General features: G+C 41.0%; 1 protein-coding gene across 6 annotated transcripts in view; it reads right to left on the bottom strand.

The window, feature by feature from the left end:
- afdna (afadin, adherens junction formation factor a) overlaps positions 1-22,788 on the bottom strand; it is a 149,863-nt gene that overhangs the window by 59,636 nt on the left and 67,439 nt on the right. For all 6 annotated transcript variants that reach the window (XM_055639442.1, XM_055639445.1, XM_055639443.1 and 3 more), the window contains exons 9-17: positions 18,770-18,864; positions 17,914-18,173; positions 15,333-15,414; positions 14,119-14,219; positions 10,272-10,333; positions 9,007-9,212; positions 6,238-6,383; positions 2,320-2,414; positions 1,051-1,316 (exon numbers count right to left, since the gene is read on the bottom strand). In XM_055639442.1, coding sequence (XP_055495417.1) covers positions 1,051-1,316; positions 2,320-2,414; positions 6,238-6,383; positions 9,007-9,212; positions 10,272-10,333; positions 14,119-14,219; positions 15,333-15,414; positions 17,914-18,173; positions 18,770-18,864 — 1,313 coding nt within the window. The remainder of the gene's footprint in view (positions 1-1,050; positions 1,317-2,319; positions 2,415-6,237; positions 6,384-9,006; positions 9,213-10,271; positions 10,334-14,118; positions 14,220-15,332; positions 15,415-17,913; positions 18,174-18,769; positions 18,865-22,788) is intronic.

Raw genomic sequence — 22,788 nt, forward strand, 5'->3', positions numbered from 1 at the left:
AGGGCAATACATTTTGTCTCTGACCAATTAGCCCATAATTTAAGTAAATTGACTCATGGGTTTATTTTTCTGATCAGTCTCTAATTTGGAAGTTTAGGGAAACCAAAATTCCTGTACATTACATCAAATGAATCACTGCAAACAAGCTATTACCACAGCATCAGTGATTATAGCATATGATATGCCAGAATTTATATATGAAAGTGATTACCTTTGACGAGAAAAATCCTGTTGCTCTCAAGGAGTACTTAAAATGCTCTTTACATGTTGGTGCCATTATGAATCATAAATTAAATGTTAGTGCATAAACTTTATGGCTAAGTAAGGATAACGCTGCATGTCACATTTCAGTGGCTAGGCATCCAAGGCAGAAGGCAGATCTCTCAGCTGCTGACTGACATCTGATGTGAATTGGTAGTGAAACTGACAGATGTTTGAATATTGCAAATGAAATGAAGTTTCCTTCTCATGTACTTCCCCCCCAAATCATGCACCAAAGAACATTTTCAAACAGGTCAAGTGAAACTTATTAACTGATATCTTTAGCAGTGCAAAAAAAAAAAAAGTAAAGTAAATAATGTTTAATACTGTCACAAATTGATCTGGTAAAAATAAACTAGAGTTGACCTACAAGCCGTTATCACTTAGGACAATGCTGTCTAATGTTGTCAATATTCAAAGTATCTAATTATTACAAACATTTTCAGAGGTTCACTTCAATGAAACAACATAGGCTTGCGGCAACAGTTGAGTATGAACGTGTTAAAAATCATAAATATACGACTCTCAGATCACAAATGTTTAATTTAATTCTACCACAGTTGGTTCATGTAACAATTTGTTGTACATTTATTCCTCTTTCTCAAAATCACATCATTAAACAGGTTGAAAAATAGGTAATCATTTGGTCATAGCACTTCAATAACAAATTTAGTTCCTTTATGACACATGCATGAAATATTCATTGCATGGTATTGGATATTGGAACTGGTAAGGAACATCATAACACTCGGGGTTTCTATTTAGAATTGTGCATGCCCAGTAACTGACCTGTACTATTCTGCTAAGGTGACAATCTGCAGCCAGTTCCAAACCTTGTTTCTCAGCCCAAGCTTCTATGTGGCCAAGCTGTTGACGGATGATAGCTCCCCAATAATGTGAACAGAGGCATGAGTCTGGCTCGGTGACCAGTTTATTGAACAGCCACATATTGATAAAATGAAAGAGCTGAGAGAACAACTGGATAGTAAGAGCGGCATTCACACGACACCGGCGAAGCAAAGACATTGCTCCAGTCAATGTATGCAAGACATCATCTGGAAAATTAAAAGAAATGGATCAATAAATCACAAAGAAAAGCTCAATAAAACGCTTAAATTATAAAATATATGTTCATGTTGAAATATTTTTCAGTTTAGAAATAAAATGTCTTTGTTAAATTTCCTGTGGATCATCCTCCCTCCCACTCCCAGTAAGCTTGGTGATAAGATCACCTTTCGACAACATTTGCCTATATTTTGCAGCCAGTAGAACAATGATTACACATTGTTGAACTACTGAGGAACCAGCAAAATTTAGCATGGACTTTATCTCTCCCCATATTGATTAATGTAAATTCCCGAGGAAACACTGGTGCCATTGTTATTAAAGTAGATATACCAAGCAATTCATAGGAGCAACAAACAAGAAATAGTAGCAGATTTGGCTCCTCGTGCCTACTTGATGGTTAACTAAATTAAGGCTAATCTTTTACTTCAACATCTCTTTCTTGACTAATCCCAGATTCCTCAGTTCTTTAATTATTAAAAAATCTCTCAGTCTTGTACAAAGCCTAGATGCTGTAGTTTTCCGGAGTAGACAATCCCAAAGATTTACCATCTTCTGGGTGAATAAAATTCTTCACATGTTCACATGTCCACCAGCGACTCCGCCGACCCTCGCCTCTCCACCGGCCACTAGCGGACCGGAGCCATCGCCTCACCAGAGTTCCAGGCTCAGCACCAGGCTCACAACCTCCACGATGCAGGCAGCATGTGGTCTGACTCTGCTGGGTCCTAGTGCTTCCCCCCCCCCTCCCCCTCCCTCCCTTCAACGGGGGAGGAGCATCGCTAGCAATCATATCATGTTTCCCAACTTTTAATAAAAATGCACATTATAAACAATTAAAAAACACATTATTCTCTATGAATTAATACTTTTATCATTTTTCAAGGAGCTATAAGCCAAGGACTTTCAAGGCCGTGAAAAACTGTTTCAAATTCAAGGACCTTCAAGGACCGTACAAGCCCTGTTAACAAAAGTTAGTTTTATCGTTCAGACCTATTTTTGGTCTTTGCGGGTTTGCTTCCTCGGGATCTTCAAGAAATGATGGCATATAATTGTTGAGATCAGATTGAAGACAGTGCACCAGGTATCTGCAACACAGAATTGACAATGCACTTCATATTTCAAAGTTTAATTTTAGTTTAGTTTACTATTGTCATGCATATATTGTGCAATACTCATTTTAAAAAGCTTTTACGATATTAAGACTCAATCATTTTCAAATTATGTCTATTTTCCTGCGAAATACCTACAAAGATCTGACAGCACCATAATTTTTCCACAGATCAACTCCACATCCAGCACTTCTCCTTAAACTATTTGAAGCACTCACTTCCGTGTAATAGGCTTACACAATTTTTTGAGGACGTTTTCAGATCTTATGTATCTTCTTATTTTTCCCCCAATAATAAATTAAGCTTTTAACATTGAAACATTTGAACAAATTTGTAAAGACACTGAAATAACCTTAATTAGTTTGTTCACTTTGAAGTCCCTTTCCAAAGAATCGATTCTTTCTTGGTGTAATAGAAAGGAACTGCAGATGCTGTTTTATAACAAAGATAGACACAAAGTGCTAGACTAGGCGGGTCAGACAGCATCTCTGGAGAAAAAGGAATGGTGACGTTTCGGGACAGGACCCTTCTGAAGAAAGGTCCCAACCTGAAATGTCACCTATCAATTGGAAGCAGGGTCCCGGCCTAATCTAACCTTCCTTGATTTGGGTCTGAACATTTTTTAAGACAGAATGGGCAGCACAGTGGTATGTGTAGGAAGGAACTGCAAATGCTGGTTTAAACCGAAGATAGTCACAAAAAGCTGGAGTAACTCAACGGGACAGACAGCATCGCTGGAGAGAAGGAATGGGTGACGTTTCGGGTCAAGACCCCAGTCTGAAGAAGGATCTCTACCCAAAACGTCACCTATTCCTCCTCTCCAGAGATGCTGCCTGTTGTGCTGAGTTAAACTAGCTTTTTGTGACCATCTTCAGCACAGTGGTGCAGTTGGTAGAGCCGCAGCCTCACAGCACCAGAGACCCAGGTTTGATCCTGACCTCGGATGCTGCCCGAGTGAGTTTGCAGATTCGCTCTGTGACCGCATGGGTTGCCTCCAAATATATGTGGGTTAGTTGGTTAATTGGGCTCTGTAAATTTCCATTGATGAGCAGGGAGTGTATGAGAAAGTGAAATACATAGAATGGGTGTGAACAAGTGATCAATGGCCGGCAAAGACATGGTGGGCAGAAGGACCAGTTTCCATGTTATATCTCTGAATTCTAAAGATTTGTCTGTTTGACCATTATAGACAATAGGTGCAGGAGTAGGCCATTCCGCCCTTCGAGCCAGCACTGCCATTCAATGTGATCATGGCTGATAATCAGTACCCTGTTCCTGCCTTCTCCCCATATCCCCCGACTCCGCTATCTTTAAGAGCCCAATCTAGCTATCCCTTGAAAGTATCCAGAGAACCGGCCTCCACCGCCCTCTGAGGCAGAGAATTCCACATACTCACAACTCTTGTGTGAGAAAAAGTGTTTCCTTGTCTCTGTTCTAAATGGCTTACCCCTTATTCTTAAACTGTGGCCCCTGGTTCTGGACTTCCCCAACATTGGGAACATGTTTCCTGCCTCTAGCGTGTCCAAACCCTTAATAATCTTATATGTTTCAATAAGATATCCTCTCATCCTTCTAAATTCCAGAGTATACAAGCCCAGCTGCTCCATTCTCTCAGCATATGAGTCCCGCCATCCCGGGAATTAACCTTGTAAACCTATACTGCACTCCCTCAATAGCAAGAATGTCCTTCCTCAAATTAGGGGACCAAAACTGCACACAATACTCCAGGTGTGGTCTCACTGGGGGGCCTTTACATCTGCAGAAGGACCTATTTGCTTCTATATTCAACTCCTCTTGTTATGAAGGCCAACATGCCATTCGCTTTCTTCACTGCCTGCTGTACCTGCATGCCTACTTTCATTGCCTATAAATGAAGAAGGGTTTCGGCCCGAAACGTTGCCTATAAAATGAAGAAGGGTTTCGGCCCGAAACGTTGCCTATAAAATGAAGAAGGGTTTCGGCACGAAACGTTGCCTATCTCCTTCGCTCCATAGATGCTGCTGCTCCCGCTGAGTTTCTCCAGCTTTTTTGTGTAACCTGCCTACTTTCATTGACTGATGAACAAGGACCCCCCAGTTCCCTTTTCCCAACTTGACAGCATTTAAATCTGCCTTCCTGTTTTTGCTACCAAAGTGGATAACCTCACATTTATCCACATTATACTGCATCTGCCATTATATATCTCTGAAATAATTTTTAAAAATACAATAATTTGATTATTTTGTAAATTCAATGGCAATGACATAATATGAACTATATCCACTAATTCCTATAATATTCCTATAATACTACATGAAGAATTGTTGCTATTTTTAAAGGAGACAATTTAATGTGTTAAAATTACAGGACTACCAAGAAAACATACAAATTGCAGTTAGGAGATATATTTTAGGAGATATATTTTAAAGAAACCGGAGAAGTGAAATGTTACAAATATTATTCATGTTTGATGTTGAATGAATAAATAGCAATACATCAGGCGCAGTGCTATTGCTCATTTTTACGCGTTCAGGTTGAACGGGCCTGCATGTTTCAAATACAGACGCTTTTTTTGACTATCTTGAGTACTTGATACATTTTTCTTCGTAGATAACCCTGAATATCACCTCAACTACATTCAATGCCATACAACAAAAATGATACCAGTGGTATGAATATTGATTTATCTAACTTCAAGTAACCTTGGCCTTCCCTCTCTCTCTCTCTCTCTCCCTCTCTCTCTCTCACCCTCCCCCTCTCCATCCCTCCCCCACCCAAATCGCACCAGCTTCTCGTTTTCACCCAACAAACAGCTAGCATTGGCCAGTTTCCTTTATCATCATTACATTTTTGCATATCTTGTTCTTTATCTCTCTACACCATCTATATCTCTCGTTTCCCTTTTCCTCAACTAGTCCGAAGGGTCTAAACCCAAAACGTCACCCATTACCTCTCTCCAGAGATGCTGCCTGTCCTGAGTTACTCCAGCTTTTGTGCCTATCTAAAAGACAACTGCCTCGAGTCACAAAAAAGATTGGAAGATGCATTTGCATTTATCTAGAATATATTTTCAATTGATTTAATTTTAGATTAACTAACATTTATCTACACGTATTTACAATTAAGAAAGGAGAGTGGCAATCAGATTACATGAAGTTTAGAAGAAAGTTTAATGAAAATACAAGTACGACTGATTTAAAAAAAGTGAATGTGCAAATGCTTCAAAATATTTTAGACCAATATGAAAGTTGACAGAAGATAGACACAAAGTGCTGGAGTAACTCAGTGGGACAGGCTGAGAAAGAATGGGTGATGTTTCGGGTCGAGACCCTTCTTCAGATAGAGATGCTGCCTGTCCCGCTGAGTTACTCCAGCACTTTGTGTCTATCTTCAGTTTAAACCAGCATCTGCAGTTCCTTCCTACATATGAAAATTGACACGATTTTCTAAAACACTATGCTCACTACCAAATTCGGAGAAGCAGGAGAGGATGTCTAATAAAACAATTTACAAAGGCAATCCATGGTTCTCACACACCAATGACAGGAAATGTAATTACGTGGCTTTTATATTCTTGAACATTTTCAAGCTTAAGTATCACCTTTAAATAACTTATATCGTACTTTCTGGACGTTGTCAAATTCAAACAGTATTATTATGAAGGATTGTGTGAGAGAGTGGGGAAAAATTGTGTAAGGAACTGAAAATTACAATTTGGTTGACACTCATGGAACAAAGTAGAATCAGTTGATTCATATATTCTTTAAGCAAAAGGGTAATATAATTGATTATCACAGATGTTGTATTTTAATTATCATACTTGAAAGCCATTTGCACCAGATGAGCCAAGACATCTTGTGCATCTAGGGTGATCCGACTCAGGTCTCTGTCCTGCTTGATGAAGTTGAGAAGTTCTGATGCATTTGCCATCCAGAAGGCAAGTGCACCTGCAATATTCTTTTGCTTCTGTAATGAAGAGAATAATGTCAATCTTGATGATTTTATTTCAGCTCAACATAACCATCAGTCGAAATGCAAACCCTGAAGGCATGAGCCAGTTTAGGCAATATTAAACAAGGCTGACAAAAGAACAAGGCCACAGACATTAAGCAAAAGAACTTGGGCTGACTCTGTACATCACCACAAAAAAAGTGCATTAAGCAGATAAAATGAAATGCCAACAGAGTTGTGCCATCGGGTTTTAGTGCTGCATGTTCCAATTGCTAAATGAGTGTTATGTACGGTTCAGTCCAGCCGTTGGATTTGTTGTTTCTGATATGGAGAAGCATGAGAAACTGAGCTAAGCTGACCGCTGGGAATATCTCCCAGCAACATGTCCTACCTGTTCATACTGTGCTATATCCTGCAGGAAAGGGAACAGGAATCAGGCAAAATAGAGAAAAAAAGAGTCATGATGTACACAAATAATGATTAATACAACACAAACATTGCATAAAATTAAATTTACTTATAAAATTACACAGACAACAACCAAAAACACACAACATCTCAATTGCAACATTGAATAAACTTTCATTTAAAAGTCTGGTTTCAGTTTGTCACAATGCAGTTTTTGGTGATCGATTGAGGGACAATATTTGCACCAGAGAAGGTATTAACCATATGACCATATAACAATTACAGCACGGAAACAGGCCATCTCGGCCCTACAAGTGGTTCACTATTTTCTTTAGTTTCTTACAAATCCATTTAAGTTACAATTTGGAATTTCAAGTGCATAAAATATACATTTTCTATTTACACATTATGCAATATGACGAAGCACCTATCAGTGGCGCACATGGACAATTTACAGAACCACCCCCTCTCCTACAGGATTTCTGCCAAATACAGAACACTCTGGACATAGAATGTTAAAAGTTTAGTTCTGCCAAAAATTAAAATTCCTTAACATTAACAAGGAGTTGAAAGGGATTTTACAACAATGCTTAAATCATAATTTCTTGAAAACACCCTGATATAACTTAATCTAAAGTAATGTATTTAGACAAAGAAGACTATTCAGTGACTTTATTTCATATTCTTGGTAAATGAACCAGCAAGTTACCACAATATACAATTTGTTGATTTGTTATATTTACCAATATAAACAATTTGGCAGGTATACACAAAACCTTCCTTAGATAGGCAATCTGATTAGTGTTAAGATTTAATAGAGTCTTGGCTCCGTAATTACTTAACACTGTTACTTCATAAACTCCCCTTTGTTTTGTTTAGGTAAACGCCCCAAAGTTTACATAAACTATTTGGGGTTTTATAATTCCCCAAAACATAATTCCTTGAGAGAATTCTCAAAGCTGCAACTGTGCCATCTCACATCCAAGCACTATAATCAACATCTGACCAAAAAAGGATAAAAGTGAAAAAAATTATTACAATTTCAAGTATTTGCCAAAGTGGTGACTGCAAGCACTTGATCAGCAGAAGGGTGGATGAACAAATCAAAATAGAAACAAGATAGATGGAGCGCACAATTGATAATTCCTTCTATTAACAAAGTCTATCAATAGAAAAGGTAAGTTAGAATTAATGAAATCTGGTTAATAAAATCAAATATCTTTCGTAAAAGATTAGTAAAAGACCAATTATAAGGACATACTCAGAAATCTAATGTTACTCGGGCATTGAACTATTTGAAAGAGTAAAATAGTTGCAATTAACAAAGCCAACTGGGAGTTAAATCGATGTTTTGATAACACAAATTCCTATTTAAATCTCATCATCTTTAAATACTCAGGATATATATCTTTCTTGCACATGTAATTGTAGAGGGATTGGGGGGGGGGGGAGAGAGAGAGAGACAGAGAGAGAGAGAGAGAGACAGAGGAGAGACAGAGCGAGACAGAGAGAGAGAGAGACAGCGAGAGGGAGGGAGTGAGGAGAGAGATTCGGAGAGGGAGAGGGAGATTGGAGAGGGAGGGAGGGAGAGGGAGAGGGAGAGGGAGAGGGAGAGGGAGAGGGGAGAGGAGAGAGACGGAGAGGGAGGGAGAGGGAGAGAGAGACGGAGAGAGAGACGGAGAGAGAGACGGAGAGAGAGACGGAGAGAGAGACGGAGAGAGAGACGGAGAGACGGAGAGAGAGGCAGAGAGAGAGGCAGAGAGAGAGGCAGAGATAGAGGCAGAGATAGAGGCAGAGAGAGAGAGAGATGTGTACAATGTTCTGATTTACCACTTCCTATAATTTAGACTTCTGCGTGAATTTGTTAATAATTATGTACCAGTTATCAATTTTATTTGTCAGTGTAGTTAGCACCTTGCCCTCGCATAGATTCAATTTGATTTACTGCATTGTGTGTGAAATGCATCAAATGTTACATAGATAACTAATTTATTACATTCTATTTGCTTTAGAGATTTTAAGCACTCAATTAATTAAATTATGTACTTTAAGAAAAACATAAATGTAAAATATGACACATTATGGGAAGATCTACAGAAGATATTTTAAGACAGTAATTGTTGTTATGCTTATATTTACATCATTAATCTAAATTACAAAACTTCACAAATTATGCATGAAATATGAACTTGAAATTACTTCAAATATATTAATTACTCTGAAAACTCACCTGAATAACTCCTTCCATCATGCTAACCATCTTGTTAACAATTGCAATGACTTTATGTGCACGTTCAGATGGACTCATATCAGGCCGATAGTGACTGGATATAACATATCGACAAGTCATATACAGTACATAAGTAGGAGAGAGTTTGAAGTGGATAGTGGAACTATTAGTATAATTAACAACGGCAGATAGGAAGGCGTCTTCAGCTGCAAAATAAAGAAGATTTGTTAATATCTAAACAACGACGATGATTTATTGAAATAAAATTAAAATATCTAAAATGGCTTGCTCAGTATTTGTTGAACAAATAATTAATAGAGAGACAGAGAGAGAGACAGAGAGAGACAGGGCGAGACAGGGCGAGAGGGCGAGAGGGTGAGAGGGTGAGACAGGGCGAGAGGGCGAGGGGGAGAGAACAAAGTAACTGTTCACGGCTTCAAAACGAGAAATTACATTTTTCACATCCACAATTTAGTAACTCACTTAAAATATGGTACTATAACTATAACATTCCCGAACTACTGAGTTGTTAGTCTCAAATTTAACCAGGACTGGAATCCACAATTTACAAAAGGGCTACATCATCACCATTTAAAAGGTCAACTGCTATATACAATTTGACAACATTTATTAATTAATAAAAAAAGGGATGTCAGGACTTTCATATGAAGAAAGACTGGATAGACTCAGCTAGTACTCGTTAGAATTTAGAAGATTGAGGGGGATCTTATAGAAACATACAACATTCTTAAGGGGTTGGACAGGCTAGATGCAGGAAGATTGTTCCCGATGTTGGGGAAGTCAAGAACAAGGGGTCACAGTTTAAGGATACGGGGGAAATCTTTTAGGACCGAGATGAGAAAAACATTTTTCACACAGAGAGTGGTGAATCTCTGGAATTCTCTGCCACAGAAGGTAGTTGAGGCCAGTTCATTGGCTATATTTAAGAGGGTTAGATGTGGAACTTGTGGCTAAAGGGATCAGGGGGTATGGAGAGAAGGCAGGTACGGGATACTGAGTTGGATGATCAGCCATGATCATATTGAATGGCGGTGCAGGCTCGAAGGGCTGAATGGCCTACTCCTGCACCTAATTTCTATGTTTCTATGTTAGTCTGTTCTTGGAAAATTGACTTCAATCATTGTAAACTGGAACTCTTACTTTTGGTAAAATGTTGTATTTGGGGTATAAAATTATGAATTTGCACAATCTGCAGTACATACTATTACTTCCACTTATAACACTTCCAAACTATAAGTACTTACAACTTTCTCGGAACTCTACAGTGGCTGGCAGAGTCATCTCTTGACCTTGTACATCTTGTGCTCTAGAAGGGGAGAAAAATGCCTTTAGAACAGAACAAATGTACTTGCAGTTAATGCCACTGTCAACAGATACTGACCTTTCCAATGGCTGTTCAACTGTAGAACAATACACAATTTTCAATAAAACATTTGCATCAAAACAAATCAAGTCCACTTTGACACTGGCAGATATAATAACAATTCAATCTAGAACTATTCATGCTTCCACCCCCAGGTTCCATGCATGGCTGCGTTTAATGGCAATAGGGTATTAACTTTAAAACCAGAATAGGATCTGCAATATTGATGAGATTGTATGGTCTTTTTGAGCAGAGCAGGTCAGCAATTAAGTACATGCTGCACATTAGATATCAACTACTTTTAGAAATGCTAAGTTTAAGCATCAATGTTTACAAGTGAAAGAGCTAATAGTTAAATCTAATAGTCAAATCTAAAATGGAGTTGTTCTTCCACAAAAGCATGGTCTAGTAAAACAAAAGAATGGCTTGGTGCCAATGAATGACTTTGTAAATTATATGGAACACAATATGGAGGACAGGTTGTCTTTTCAATAAAGACATTAAGATGGCAGCCTGCAGTAATAACATGTGCTTCATTCAAGGCCATAAAGAAGCCAAGATTGAAAAATAGCTGACGCTCCAGAGATAAATAACAACTTGTTATTGGATGAGCTTGATTTGGATCCAGCTTTTCTATATTGGGAAAGGCTACAGAATTTTTCAGTCATGCTATGTTCAGACTTGGTAGGAGTGTTTTACTGATAAGGAAAATGTATAATTGTGCTAACTCTTCTTTGATCTGTGAGTGGGTGCCCATGAAGAATTTGTGCTCATTGTAGATCTATTGCCACTCCCGTCTGACGAATCAATTAAAGATTGCTACGGTTTACCTTTAACAGTTTTTGTTGCTATCTGCTTTTTAAGAAACAAACTTTGACACAAGGAACTCCAAAATAAAAATCATTGCATTAAATCGCACTGCTTAAAGTTACCAAGATCTAAAATATGAAACAAAAATAAGGTTCCAGAGAGAAGCAGCAAATAAAATAACAGAACAATTTAATGCTTTTGTTGCTAACTCTTCATAACTGGAGGCCAACAATTACCAACAAAACAGAGGTAAGTTGGCTTATTGGGAGCAGAAAGAGCGCAACAAGAATCCTGAGACGTGTCAAGATATTTAACACATCCATCAGTTTATGTTTTCACAAATACATTAGATGGGAAAACCCAAGTGACAAACTTCCTAAATCAATCAAAAAAAGGATAAAGGGCAAGAAGCAACTGAGGCACCAGAAACATACTAGAACAATAACTGGAAAATTTGAAAGGAACCATGGATTCAATGAAGTGATACAACATGTTATCAACTTAATGTTGGGAGACCAGTTGTATACACAATATTTAGGGGAAGCAAGTGAACTGGGAAGGCAGCTGAAAAAAACTCACAAGATCGTAATGTTTTACAAGAACATGAATAAATTTGTAAATGGTTGCCTATTGATGTATCATTGAGTACGCATGAGTACTTTGGCCAGCACTAAGAAGAATGCTGAAACTTCATATAGAGTGCATTACCAGGATTAAGCAAAAGTGCTAATGTCAGAGGTTTATCAGAATGATATCTTGACTGGAAAGATTGTCTTGAGGCCACATTTAAAAACTCTGAAGCACCATTTTGACAAAGCAGACGCTGTAACAGTAAAACCAATCTGATCTGAGGAAGTTTGTTATAATTGAGCTCAACATTATGGAGGAGGAGATTACATTGCTAGAAAATGGTCCATTTCAGGATTTTCTGTAATACGAAGAAGCAGGTGTCAAGAAAGTCAAATTGAAAAAAAAAAATGTTTTTTTCTATTTTTTTAAAACTTAAATTACATTCCATCTCACTAATTTTTCAATGCAGTACAAGTTAATTTTTGTTACCTGAACAGCGGTGACATGCAGGCTGTAACTTTATACATGAACTGAATTCTTCTCAGGCCAAGAGTTTGCCTTGAGTAACATGACACTCATCTCAAACTTGGGTTCCAACAAAAGTTAGTGTATGCCTTACACCTCCTCCACAATGGCAAGCAAGCTGCGATACTAACCAAGGGGTCAACAACTAAAGCAATGTCAATAAAGACTGGTGTCATGCAAGACTGAAATCATTGCTACAATGCATCACTTGATTTCTTTTTGACCCAACATTGCATTTCACATAAAACAATCTTCCTGGATGAATTAAAGTAATTTCCAAATCTAGTGGGAAACTGTCCAACCTACGGCACTGGACTACAATAGAATATAATGCCTTTTATTGTCATTCAAACAACTTGTTTCAACGATATTGCATTTTCTACAGTTTTACATAACAAAAAAAAACCCCAAGACCCACACTTATCAGTTTACATAATTATCCATCACAGTGGATTTCCAACATCTCCTCACTGTGATGGAAGGCAAAGTCTTATCTCTTCCCTTTGTTCTTCTCCCGCGGTCCAGAAATCCAACTGCAGCGTCAAGGCGAACTGGGGCTCCCGATGTTAAAGCCCCCGGCGGATGATGGTAAGTCCTGTGGCCGTTTAAGCCACACCGAGCGATGTTAGGCCCCGCTCCGAGCCCTTTAAACCCCGCGATTCCAGCGGGAGAAGTTGCCGTTGCGGGAGCTCCGCAAAGCGGTCTCCCACCAGGGAACTGCGAGCTCCCGATGTTCCTGTCCACCGGGCCTGCGGCCAGAGCCTCCGAAGCTCCGGTCGGGTCGCAGCCGCGCGCGCGCGACAGCTCGTCCCGCTCCGAAGTCGGCCAGCTCCGCGATGTCAGGTCCACAAGCTCCGCGACTGGAGCCCTCAGGTTAGTCCCGGCCAGAGGCCCCCGCCGGCTCCATGATGTTAGACCCAACGGCATCGGAGACCCGACAAGGAAAAAGTCAGGTCCCCGTACAGGGAAGAGATTAACAGTTTCCCCACAGCCCCCACCCCCCACATATACACAAACATATACACTACAGAAGTAAGGTTGTCCAAACATCGGATGCTGTGCTACAGAATGCTGATCATGCTTGTGGTTATGGACAGCGGCCAAGTTCTGATGCATTGTCAACCCTTTTACTGGTTTAAGAGAGAATTAGCATGCATTAGTCAGCACAAGCAAGACAAAGATCCTCTGCCAGTCGGTCCCTGTTCCACCACAGTGCCCGCCAGGAATAAAGGATCATGTCAAAACCCTGCTAAATAAAGGGCCTATCCCACTTGGCCGTCATTTGAGCGTCGCGCAAGTGGCGCACAAAGATTTTATGAATCCCAAAATCCTAGGGCGCCGCGCGTCGTGACGCGTAAGTGATGTCGTGTACATGACGTCCAAATGACGCCCAAGTGGGACAGACCCTTAACCATTTTCTACATCCAAGGAACCTGTTCTCAGTGAATGCAGACATTATTGAAGAAACTTACCACTGCCTCTTTGCTTAGACTTTTAGCCAACCATGGAAAATGGTACTTGAAGATCAGACCTCGCAGAAACATTTGGGCAACTATGTGTTTCTGAGACCTGAACCACCAGCAGCAGCAGGCACCTCAATCAAATATGAACAGTTTGTTTTAAACTGCTTGCGTCACTTCAGTATGTGTTTGAGAATTTCAAATATCTCCACTTTGAATGGAATGACGTGCAGAATCACTTGCAGTAGTATAAGAATGTTCTAGCAACCATATGATGTTGAATATGCCCACCAAAAATTCTGCAAGATCTTAAATGCGCCAAATGCAACAGGAATTTGAATGATTACAAATGTTGTGCCTTGCCTCATCTCCTGCTTGTAGCTGTCTTGTTGCTCCACTTTGATTATTGGCTTCACCACATTGCGATCACCGAAAGTGGAATCACTATCCAATCTATCTGAACTCTACAGAAAACAAAACATTTGCAGTGTCAGGTGTTCCCAACCTTTTTCGTCCCGTTTCCCCTGGCAACTTTAATAGCACATAACAATGCTATTTCACTTAAACAGATACCGGTATATCAGAATCAAACACAGTCAGTCAATGAGAATAAATATGTTCAAATCCAGAATCAACAAATTACCCCCTAGGGAGGTAAAATTTACCCCTGGGGGAAAATATACCCCAGGTTTGGAATCCTTGGTTAGAAGATTGCAAGGAGTCAGTACACTGAATATTCCCAAATCTTCAGATCAAATCGCTGATCATTCCTCTACTTGATACCCAAGGCCCAAGTCTGAATCGCATTTTAATTTAGAATGCAACTGTGAGTATTTGAACTGAATGTACCATTCTGTGTTTGACATTAAATAATTGTTTATTTGAAATCAAAAGCTGTGAAATACATGAATACAGGCCCACATTCAATTTCCCGGCAACAAATACACCCGCACCTCCTTTAATCCAGACAAAATATGAGAGTGCATTTGAAATCCTCTCTGCAAGTTTCCCCGGGAGAAAGAGAGAGAGAGAGAGAGAAGGAGAAAGAGAGAGAGAGAGAAAGAGAGAGCGAGAGAGAGAGCGAGAGAGAGAAAGAGGGAAAAATAATTTGGGGGGGGGGCTTTTGCTTTCTATCCATTCCATGTACATATCTGAGCTCAATAAGAGCTCAATAATAAAAAGGAATTTAATCAATTTTAAAATAAGGCTGTAACGTAACAAAATGTGGAAAAAGTGAAGGGGTGTGAATATTTTCTGAATGTACTGTACAAGTTGGGCCAAAGGGCCTGTTTCTGTGTTGTAGGACCGTAACAGACTTTGTTGGAGAACCGACAAAGTGGATATTGTATGTTGGGTATGACGTCACATTAAGCAAGGAACTTTCTTTAACACAAATCTAATCATTTTCTGACATGGGTGGTAAAGAAAAAGTAAATTTGTTATGATAATACAGCCAACATTATAAGCAGTGTATAAAGTAGAAAACTATAATGATTAAGAAAAAAATATTTTTTGCAACTGGATTTCATAAAAAATAGAAACAGGAGCTTTAATTTCAAAAATGAAAATTAAAATACCTTGCTTATGGGTAACGATATACCACTGTGAATGTCTCCGTCAATATCAAATGTAGTTTCCTGGACACTTCTAGACCCTTGCCTATAAATCACAGTAATTACATTCAGAAACATTCTTCAACTTAATTCCCTATTGCAACGTTTTTTCCAATTACAGTATAATGGTATTTCAGATAAATAACAAGACCTAGAAATAATAAACTACATTAACTAGGATTGTACAATATATTTAAGATAGACACAAAATGCTGGAGTAACTCAGCAGGACGGCCAGCATCTCTGGAGAGAAGGCATGGGTGACGTTTCTGGACGAGACCCTTCTTCAGACTAATGTCAGGGGAGTGGGTGGTACAGAGATAAAATGTAGTCGGAGACAGTAAGACCGGTTGAAGAACTGGGAAGTGAGAGGGCCATTTGAAGTTAGGGAAGTCAATGTTCATTGGGTGTAAGCAACCCAAGCGAAATACAGTGACCTCCATAATGTTTGGGGCAAAGACCTATAATTTATTTATTTGCCTCTGTACTCCACAATTTGAGATTTGTAATAGAAAATCTCATGTGGTTAAAGTGTACGTTGTCAGATTTTATTAAAGGGTGTTTTTATACATTTTGGTTTCACCATCTCCCCCCCCCCCCCCCCCCCATTTCAGGGCGCCATAATGTTTGGGACACATGGCTTCACAGGTGTTTGTAATTGCTCAGGTGTGTTTAATTGCCTCCTTAATGCAGGTATAACAGAGCTCTAAGCACCTAGTCTTTTCTCCAGTCTTTCCACGAGGACCAAAGTTGTTCCAATGACAGTCAAAGAAGCCATTATTCACTTGGACCATCTCCGACATCTCCCTACCATTTCTAGATCTCACTGTCTCCATCACAGTAGACAGACTATCGACTGACATCTATAATAAACCCACTGACCCCCATAGCTATCTAGACTACATTTCTTTCCACCTTGCTTCCTGAAAAGACTCTATGCCCTACTCCCAATTCCTCCATCTTGCTTCCTGAAAAGACTCTATCCCCTACTCCCAATTCCTCCATCTAAGTCACATTTGTGCCCAAGATGAGGCGTTCCATACCAGGTCATCAGAGATGGCCCTCATTCTTTAGGAAACGGGGGTTCCCCTTTCCATTATAGATTAGGCTCTCGCGCGGGGTACAGCATGGAAACAGGCCTTCACCCCAGTGTGTCCATGCCGACCATCGACCGACCTATTCACACTAGTTCTATGATATCCCACTTTTGCATCCATTCGCTACACACTGAGGGCAATTTACAGAGGGCAGTTAACCTACAAACGCCTCGTGTCTTTGGGTTGTGGGAGGAAACCCACACGGTCAAAGGGAGAACGTGCATACTCCACGCAGACAGCACCCAAGCTCAGGATCAAACCCAGGTCTCTGACACTGAGGCAGTAGCTCTACCAGATGCGTCACTAACACCAGCGTTTGAATGAAATTCTGGTTTGTGGAAGCACTTGGATCATATTTCAAATACTATGCTACTTGCACAAAATACCATCAAATTAGTGATAACTATAACGATAGTCCACTTGGCTTACATTGTACTTCACAAAATTATTACCATGGAAACAGTCGTGTCAATTCTGAGAAGCTTCCAGGGAAATTGTATTAAGGGGATGATGAGTGTGGTTTTCACAGCAGAGTGAATATTGTGCTTTTAGAGTGATGGGCGACAGACGTAAATATTTGGGTTGCATTAAGAAATGTTCGAGTGCCAATTTAAGCTGGATCATTTCAAGAAAAATCACATCAGAAACTGATTTATTTTCCTGCAAATGGTAGCAGAAGACAGCAAATCAGGTGGAAGTACCATGCCACTTGGATTCTGCAAATAAAATTTCATGAATGTCTCCAAACCTGACGTTTGGCCATTGAACCAAAAATGTGAGTGAAAGCACGTCTCGTGAATGACTGTAAATTCTGACCACTCGAGGCACCTTAAAAATAGTTTGTCATGATGAATATCAAATTCATAATGTGAAGATAGAATCCAAAAACATTTAAATCTTTTTTATGCCCACGAGACATTCATTTAGTTTAAAATAAACACACACATTCAGAGGCAGTGCCATTAAAAGGCAGGCACTTCAGATCCAACGAATGTTAGCACAATCAGCATCTAAATGTAATAGTTCAGCTTGTAAGAAGCTTTTAAATTGCTCCAGGTCCCAGATCAAAGCATCTTTTTAAGGTTGTTCTGTTTACCATCAGGATTACATCAGCAATGAATCTGATGGGGCTAATTGTATGACAGACAGACCAATGCCTCTCAGTAAATAACAGCTATTTCATATAATTAGTACTTAATCGATGCAAGATACTTACTTTATTTATATACTTACTTAGTTATGATTGAGAAAAACATATGCAGTAAGAAAATTTATGAGGTTAAGGCTACTTAAATACTTTTTCAAAAAATGGCATTCTAAAGTTAACACTGTTCACTTAGATGCGATCATATGATATTCTAACAGCTTCAACATATATTCAGCAAATACCTCCCGATTAAAACCGGTCAATAAGCATATGTCAAACTGGCTAAACAAAAATAACATACCCAGATTTAATTTTCTGGCCCTTGACCATGGGTCCTGCCTCCATGGGTCTCTTGGTCATATGATTCTGACTAGGATCCACAAACTTGAACACATGCGATGACCCAAACTGGATGTTCATACCACTTTGCAACATGACTGTTTCAGTAATATGTTGGCCATCCACATAGGTTTCAGCATCAAAGCTGCGAGGGGTAACTGTTACTATTCCATCCATGTTGGTAAGATCACAATGATGAGATTGAATTCCTGGACCAAAGAGCTACAAAATCAAAGTGAAATTTAATCACACACAAAAGTTAAATCTGCCATCTGCAGTAAAATCAGTGTTGTTTTTGAAAATCATCCCCTTTACTTGCAATTATGTTCCCTCATTTGACACTCCCCTATTATGGTAACATCGGAACATCTTGCTCTGAGAATCTTATACTTCAATCAGATGATCCTTCATTTTTCTCCACTCCAAAATATATTGATCCAATTTATTAGGCACTTATAATAGAACACTGATCTCATTTCATCCCATGAATTAGCTTGTTGAATCTCTTTTCGACTGTCACCAATGAGAGAATGCCCGTTTTTAAAAAAAGATTCACAATTGAGCCCCAAACTCCAGGTGCCGAATACTTCCTTATTTCTAAATTCCAATTCCCTTTCAACAACAGGTTACGATAAAAGAATAGTGGAGCACACACATGAAACTACCTCCCCCCACCAATGTTACGGGATTAGATTTGAATTTCTAAAAAACAATTTAAAGTGGTTATTACTAGTCCAAATATAGGTCCATTAAAAATACATTCACAGGTCTTCTTTTAGATGCTTTTATTGAGAACGGTACAGAAAATTAATTTTTACCTGAATGGAGTTCTCATCAGACTTTTCAGTGCCAACATCAGTCACATTCAGTTGTAAACGGTACAGTTTTGGTTTATCTCTGGAATCTGAACCATCTGCAATATTTTAAAATATTGTTTAACCTCTGTGCATCGGATTCATTTCAATTATATCATCCATTTAAAATCTAAATATTTTGTTAATTTAATATGAATTACTGAAAAAATATTAGCATTAAACATGGAAAGTAGTTTTGATGTTTGGATGATTTCAATTTTATTCCAAATTCGTCAACATTTATTGTCAACTTCTGACTGACCTTAAGAGGGCAGTGTGGAGCTGCATTCTTGAACTTGAGTACTTGCATCACAACCTACACACCGCTTGTGATGAAAGTATTTTTATTTTTTTTATTTTTTATTTTTTTATCAATCAATCAATCAACCTTTATTGTCATCTTGCAAGCAACAGTTGTACAGTGCAAAATGAAAAGACGTTTCCCAGTGAATAGCGGAGCATCGCACATGAAATTTAAACATTTCACACATAATAACACTAAAAACAATCCAGTCCCTGATGGAACAGTGTAAATAGTTAAAAGCAGGTAAAAACACAATGTTAAAATAAAATAAACCAATCATAAAAAATGTCCGGGGCAGCTGATTTGAGTGGCCAGTGCCAGTTATTAAAGTGTCCGTGCCAGCCACAGAATCAAGTGACTGTGAGTACAGAGTGACTGTTTAGCAGCCTCACAGCCTGTGGTAGGAAGCTGTTTAGCAGTCTTGTAGTCCGGGCTTTGATGCTTCGATTTCAAACAGTTCATTAGTCAGTTCAAGGTTCAGGCCAAATGGCAGTGAAGGAAAGTTTCTATTCGTGGCTGTGGTTGCATGTATAGCATTTAAAGAAGGTTTGGCAAGTGGCATTTGTTGATCACACACACTGCAACTCTAGTACCGAGGGTTATCATTGGTCGACACAGTGGGCCGGATAGAGCTGTTTCCACGCTCTATTTCTCTACATTCTAAAGTACCTCTAAATGCTTAGGCTGCCAATCGATACCTTATTTAGGTTTGAAGCAGCTTTGTTGGATCAAACTGTTAATAGCAGTCTAATGCAAAGTTCCTACTATAACTTTAGTTTGAAATGAACTAAATGCAAACAAAGCGAAATGGAAAACTGCCATTACTTATATCAAAGGATATATTATTCCTCATTTACTAATAACACAAACCACGTGCACAGTACAGATTCTAAAGCAATGTTCATCTAGTTTGGTTCATCCAATTACAAAAAAAAATGACAATTAACAGTTACTTTATACAGCAAAGTAAGTTAATGCCACTGTAGTATCTGTCTCAATTACCACCCCCAGCAGCACCTTCAAAGCACTCGCCACCTCCATGTAAAAAAGGGTGCCCTGCACATCTATTTATATTATAAAACTCTGATCTTCGATGTTTACTTGTGGGTTTGCTTGCTTGCTTCCACTTTTTCTTTGATTCACATCTCCTCGAACACCCAACGCAGTAACGGTATTATATATTCCGGTAGAGATTTACCTCATGATCTCAAAAATCCCCTCATCTGAAAACTTGACTTCTTATTTTCCGAGTTTTTTACTAAAATTGTTCACCAACCTGACATCTTTTTAAATTCTAACATGCTGAAGCGAGCTAGATGACGTCACAATGCCTCTGCTCCTCGCGGCAAGCTGCGCAGAATTTTCAACGTGCAACCCCACTGTTTTCCACGAGTTGCGAGTTTCTTGGCCCAGCTGCCGCCCCCCCCCCCCCCCCCCCCCCCCCCCCCCCCCCCCCCCCCCCCCCCCCCCCCCCCCCCCCCCCCCCCCGGGCTCTTGATTGAAGCCGTTGAGCACGTGCTCAAGTTGTGCTGTGCGCTCCGCTGGGCTCCTTCAAGTTCTACAACATGGCGGTGCCGGTCGTTATCACAGCGCTGGCAAGCGCAGTGGAAAAGTGGTCGTGGCGGTCATCACAGGGGACGACCCCTTCTCATCTCCCCCGCATGATCGTCTGTCACGCTGGTGGGCGGGCTTACCCTCGCGGAGCCATGATCGGCTGTCCCTCCACTGCTTTTTCACCATCCTCAGATCTCTCCAGGTGAGGAGAGGGGGGTGGAGAGGAGAGGGGGGTGGAGAGAGGGCCCTCCCTCTCTGCCCCCCCCCCCTCCCTCTCTAGGGAGTGGTGAATATTGGGACCTATGGGTGAGTGGTAGAGTATTGCGTTTGGGAACCAGCCCTCCCCTGTGATGCCGCGCCCCCCCCACCCCTCAATCTCCACCCCCCTCCTTCTCCCTCTCTACCCCCCCTACCCTCCCTCTCCACCCCCCCTCTAGCCGCGTGCGTGTGTGTGTGTGTGTCTGTGTGTGACGCCAAAGGCCCAACCCCCCCCCCCGCAACTGCGCATTGAGGGAACGGGACACAACGGGTCCCCCTTGGTATAGTCTCCTTTAAACTTGGACTGTTCTAACCATAAAGCTATGCCCCTAGTATGTAGTTTGATTAGTTTAGAGATAGTGCCCTTCAGCCCACTGTCCATGCCAACCAGCAATTTTACTTCGGAGTCACGTGAGTGACTACGTGAAGAACCCCGCTTACGACGCATGCATGTCATATCGCATACACGCATTGCGCGAGTCATACATGGGAGAGGACGTCTCCCTAGAGGTAAATCGAAAGAAGCAGGTATGAGACTGCAAAATTTTTGCCACTTACCTTGCAGGTAGGAAACTGCAGGATGAAGAAGCTGCTGGAAAGCTGGAGGGGAGAACAGCGGAGACAGCGGCAGCCAACAACACCAGCAGCAGCCGACGGCACGCGAATCCTCCGGAGAGGAAACAGCTGTGCCCGACGTCGCTCCCCGCACCGGCAAGATTCATTTCTGCCGGGCGGGAAGCGAAGCAACACGTCCCGGGTTTCCAGACTTAGGCGAGTCTGGGTTGGATGCAGTCGCTAGCGGCATCAGAGCCGATTGAAGCGGCTGGAGGACCGGGGCGAGCGACCAGTACCATGAGTACGGGGTTGGTCAGAGGGGTTGAAGCCCTACGAGCAGCTGCGGGTGGCCTATGCTTGGGGACATTTCTGCGGGTTTTTACCGGTGCAGACGACCACGAGGGACCAGTGCTGTAAGCACTAGTGTCGGTCCCAGTGGTTGGAATTAACAGGTTTGTTGCACTGCATTCTGAATTTCTAGGAATGGATAGAGTAACGTGAAGGCTGCGGAGAAGGTGGAGAGCTGTGCCTGACTTATTCCCGCACCGGCAAAACTTCTCGGCCGGGCGGGAAGGCAAAGAGAAAACTACATTACTGTGTAAATGATGTGGATTTGGAGCAGTCACTGGATAAAACCTACCAGTACCGGAGCAGGGAGCTGGAAAGCCGGTACGAGTGGCTGCAGGATGATCAGCTGCCAGCAGGTGCCCGTGAGTACTGGGACCGCAAGGAGCGGCATAGTTATATCGGGCGGCCAAAAAGCGACCAGTGCCCGTAGGCATGGGGACCGGCTGCGGGAAATACTGCATGCGACTAGTGCCCGAGAGCACCAAGGTCGGCAGGAGTGGTCCGATATATTAAAGCACCCGCGATCGACTAGTGCCCGAGAGCGGTTGCTGGAGGAAATTCTCCAGAGTGGCAGGCTCCGGGATTGGAGGATAGCCACAGTGGGCAAGATGTAAGTCCCACAGCAGTGTCCCATAAAGGGCTGCATGATATGTCAGACTCCTCTGAGGAGGGTATTGAAGGTCTGACCTGGTCAGAATCTGAGCTGGAGATGGAGCCACCTTCTCCTGTTGAAGGAGAGAAAAACAAGTTGCTGGACATGGTGGGCCAGTACTTCCAACAAGAACAAACTGGGAAGGATCTCGAGGCCAGGATGGCTGCCAGTGTTAATAAAGACATCACTGCAAAAGTGATGTGGAGAAACAGCCTCCGGATAATACTTACCGATACCGGAGTGCGGATGAGCAGCTGCAAGATATAGCGCAGCCAGCAGTGGCCACTTTCGCGGAGCTGGGAAACCGGTACG

Source organism: Leucoraja erinacea, chromosome 8 (assembly GCF_028641065.1).
Source record: "Leucoraja erinacea ecotype New England chromosome 8, Leri_hhj_1, whole genome shotgun sequence".
NCBI classification, from domain to species: Eukaryota; Metazoa; Chordata; class Chondrichthyes; order Rajiformes; family Rajidae; genus Leucoraja; species Leucoraja erinaceus.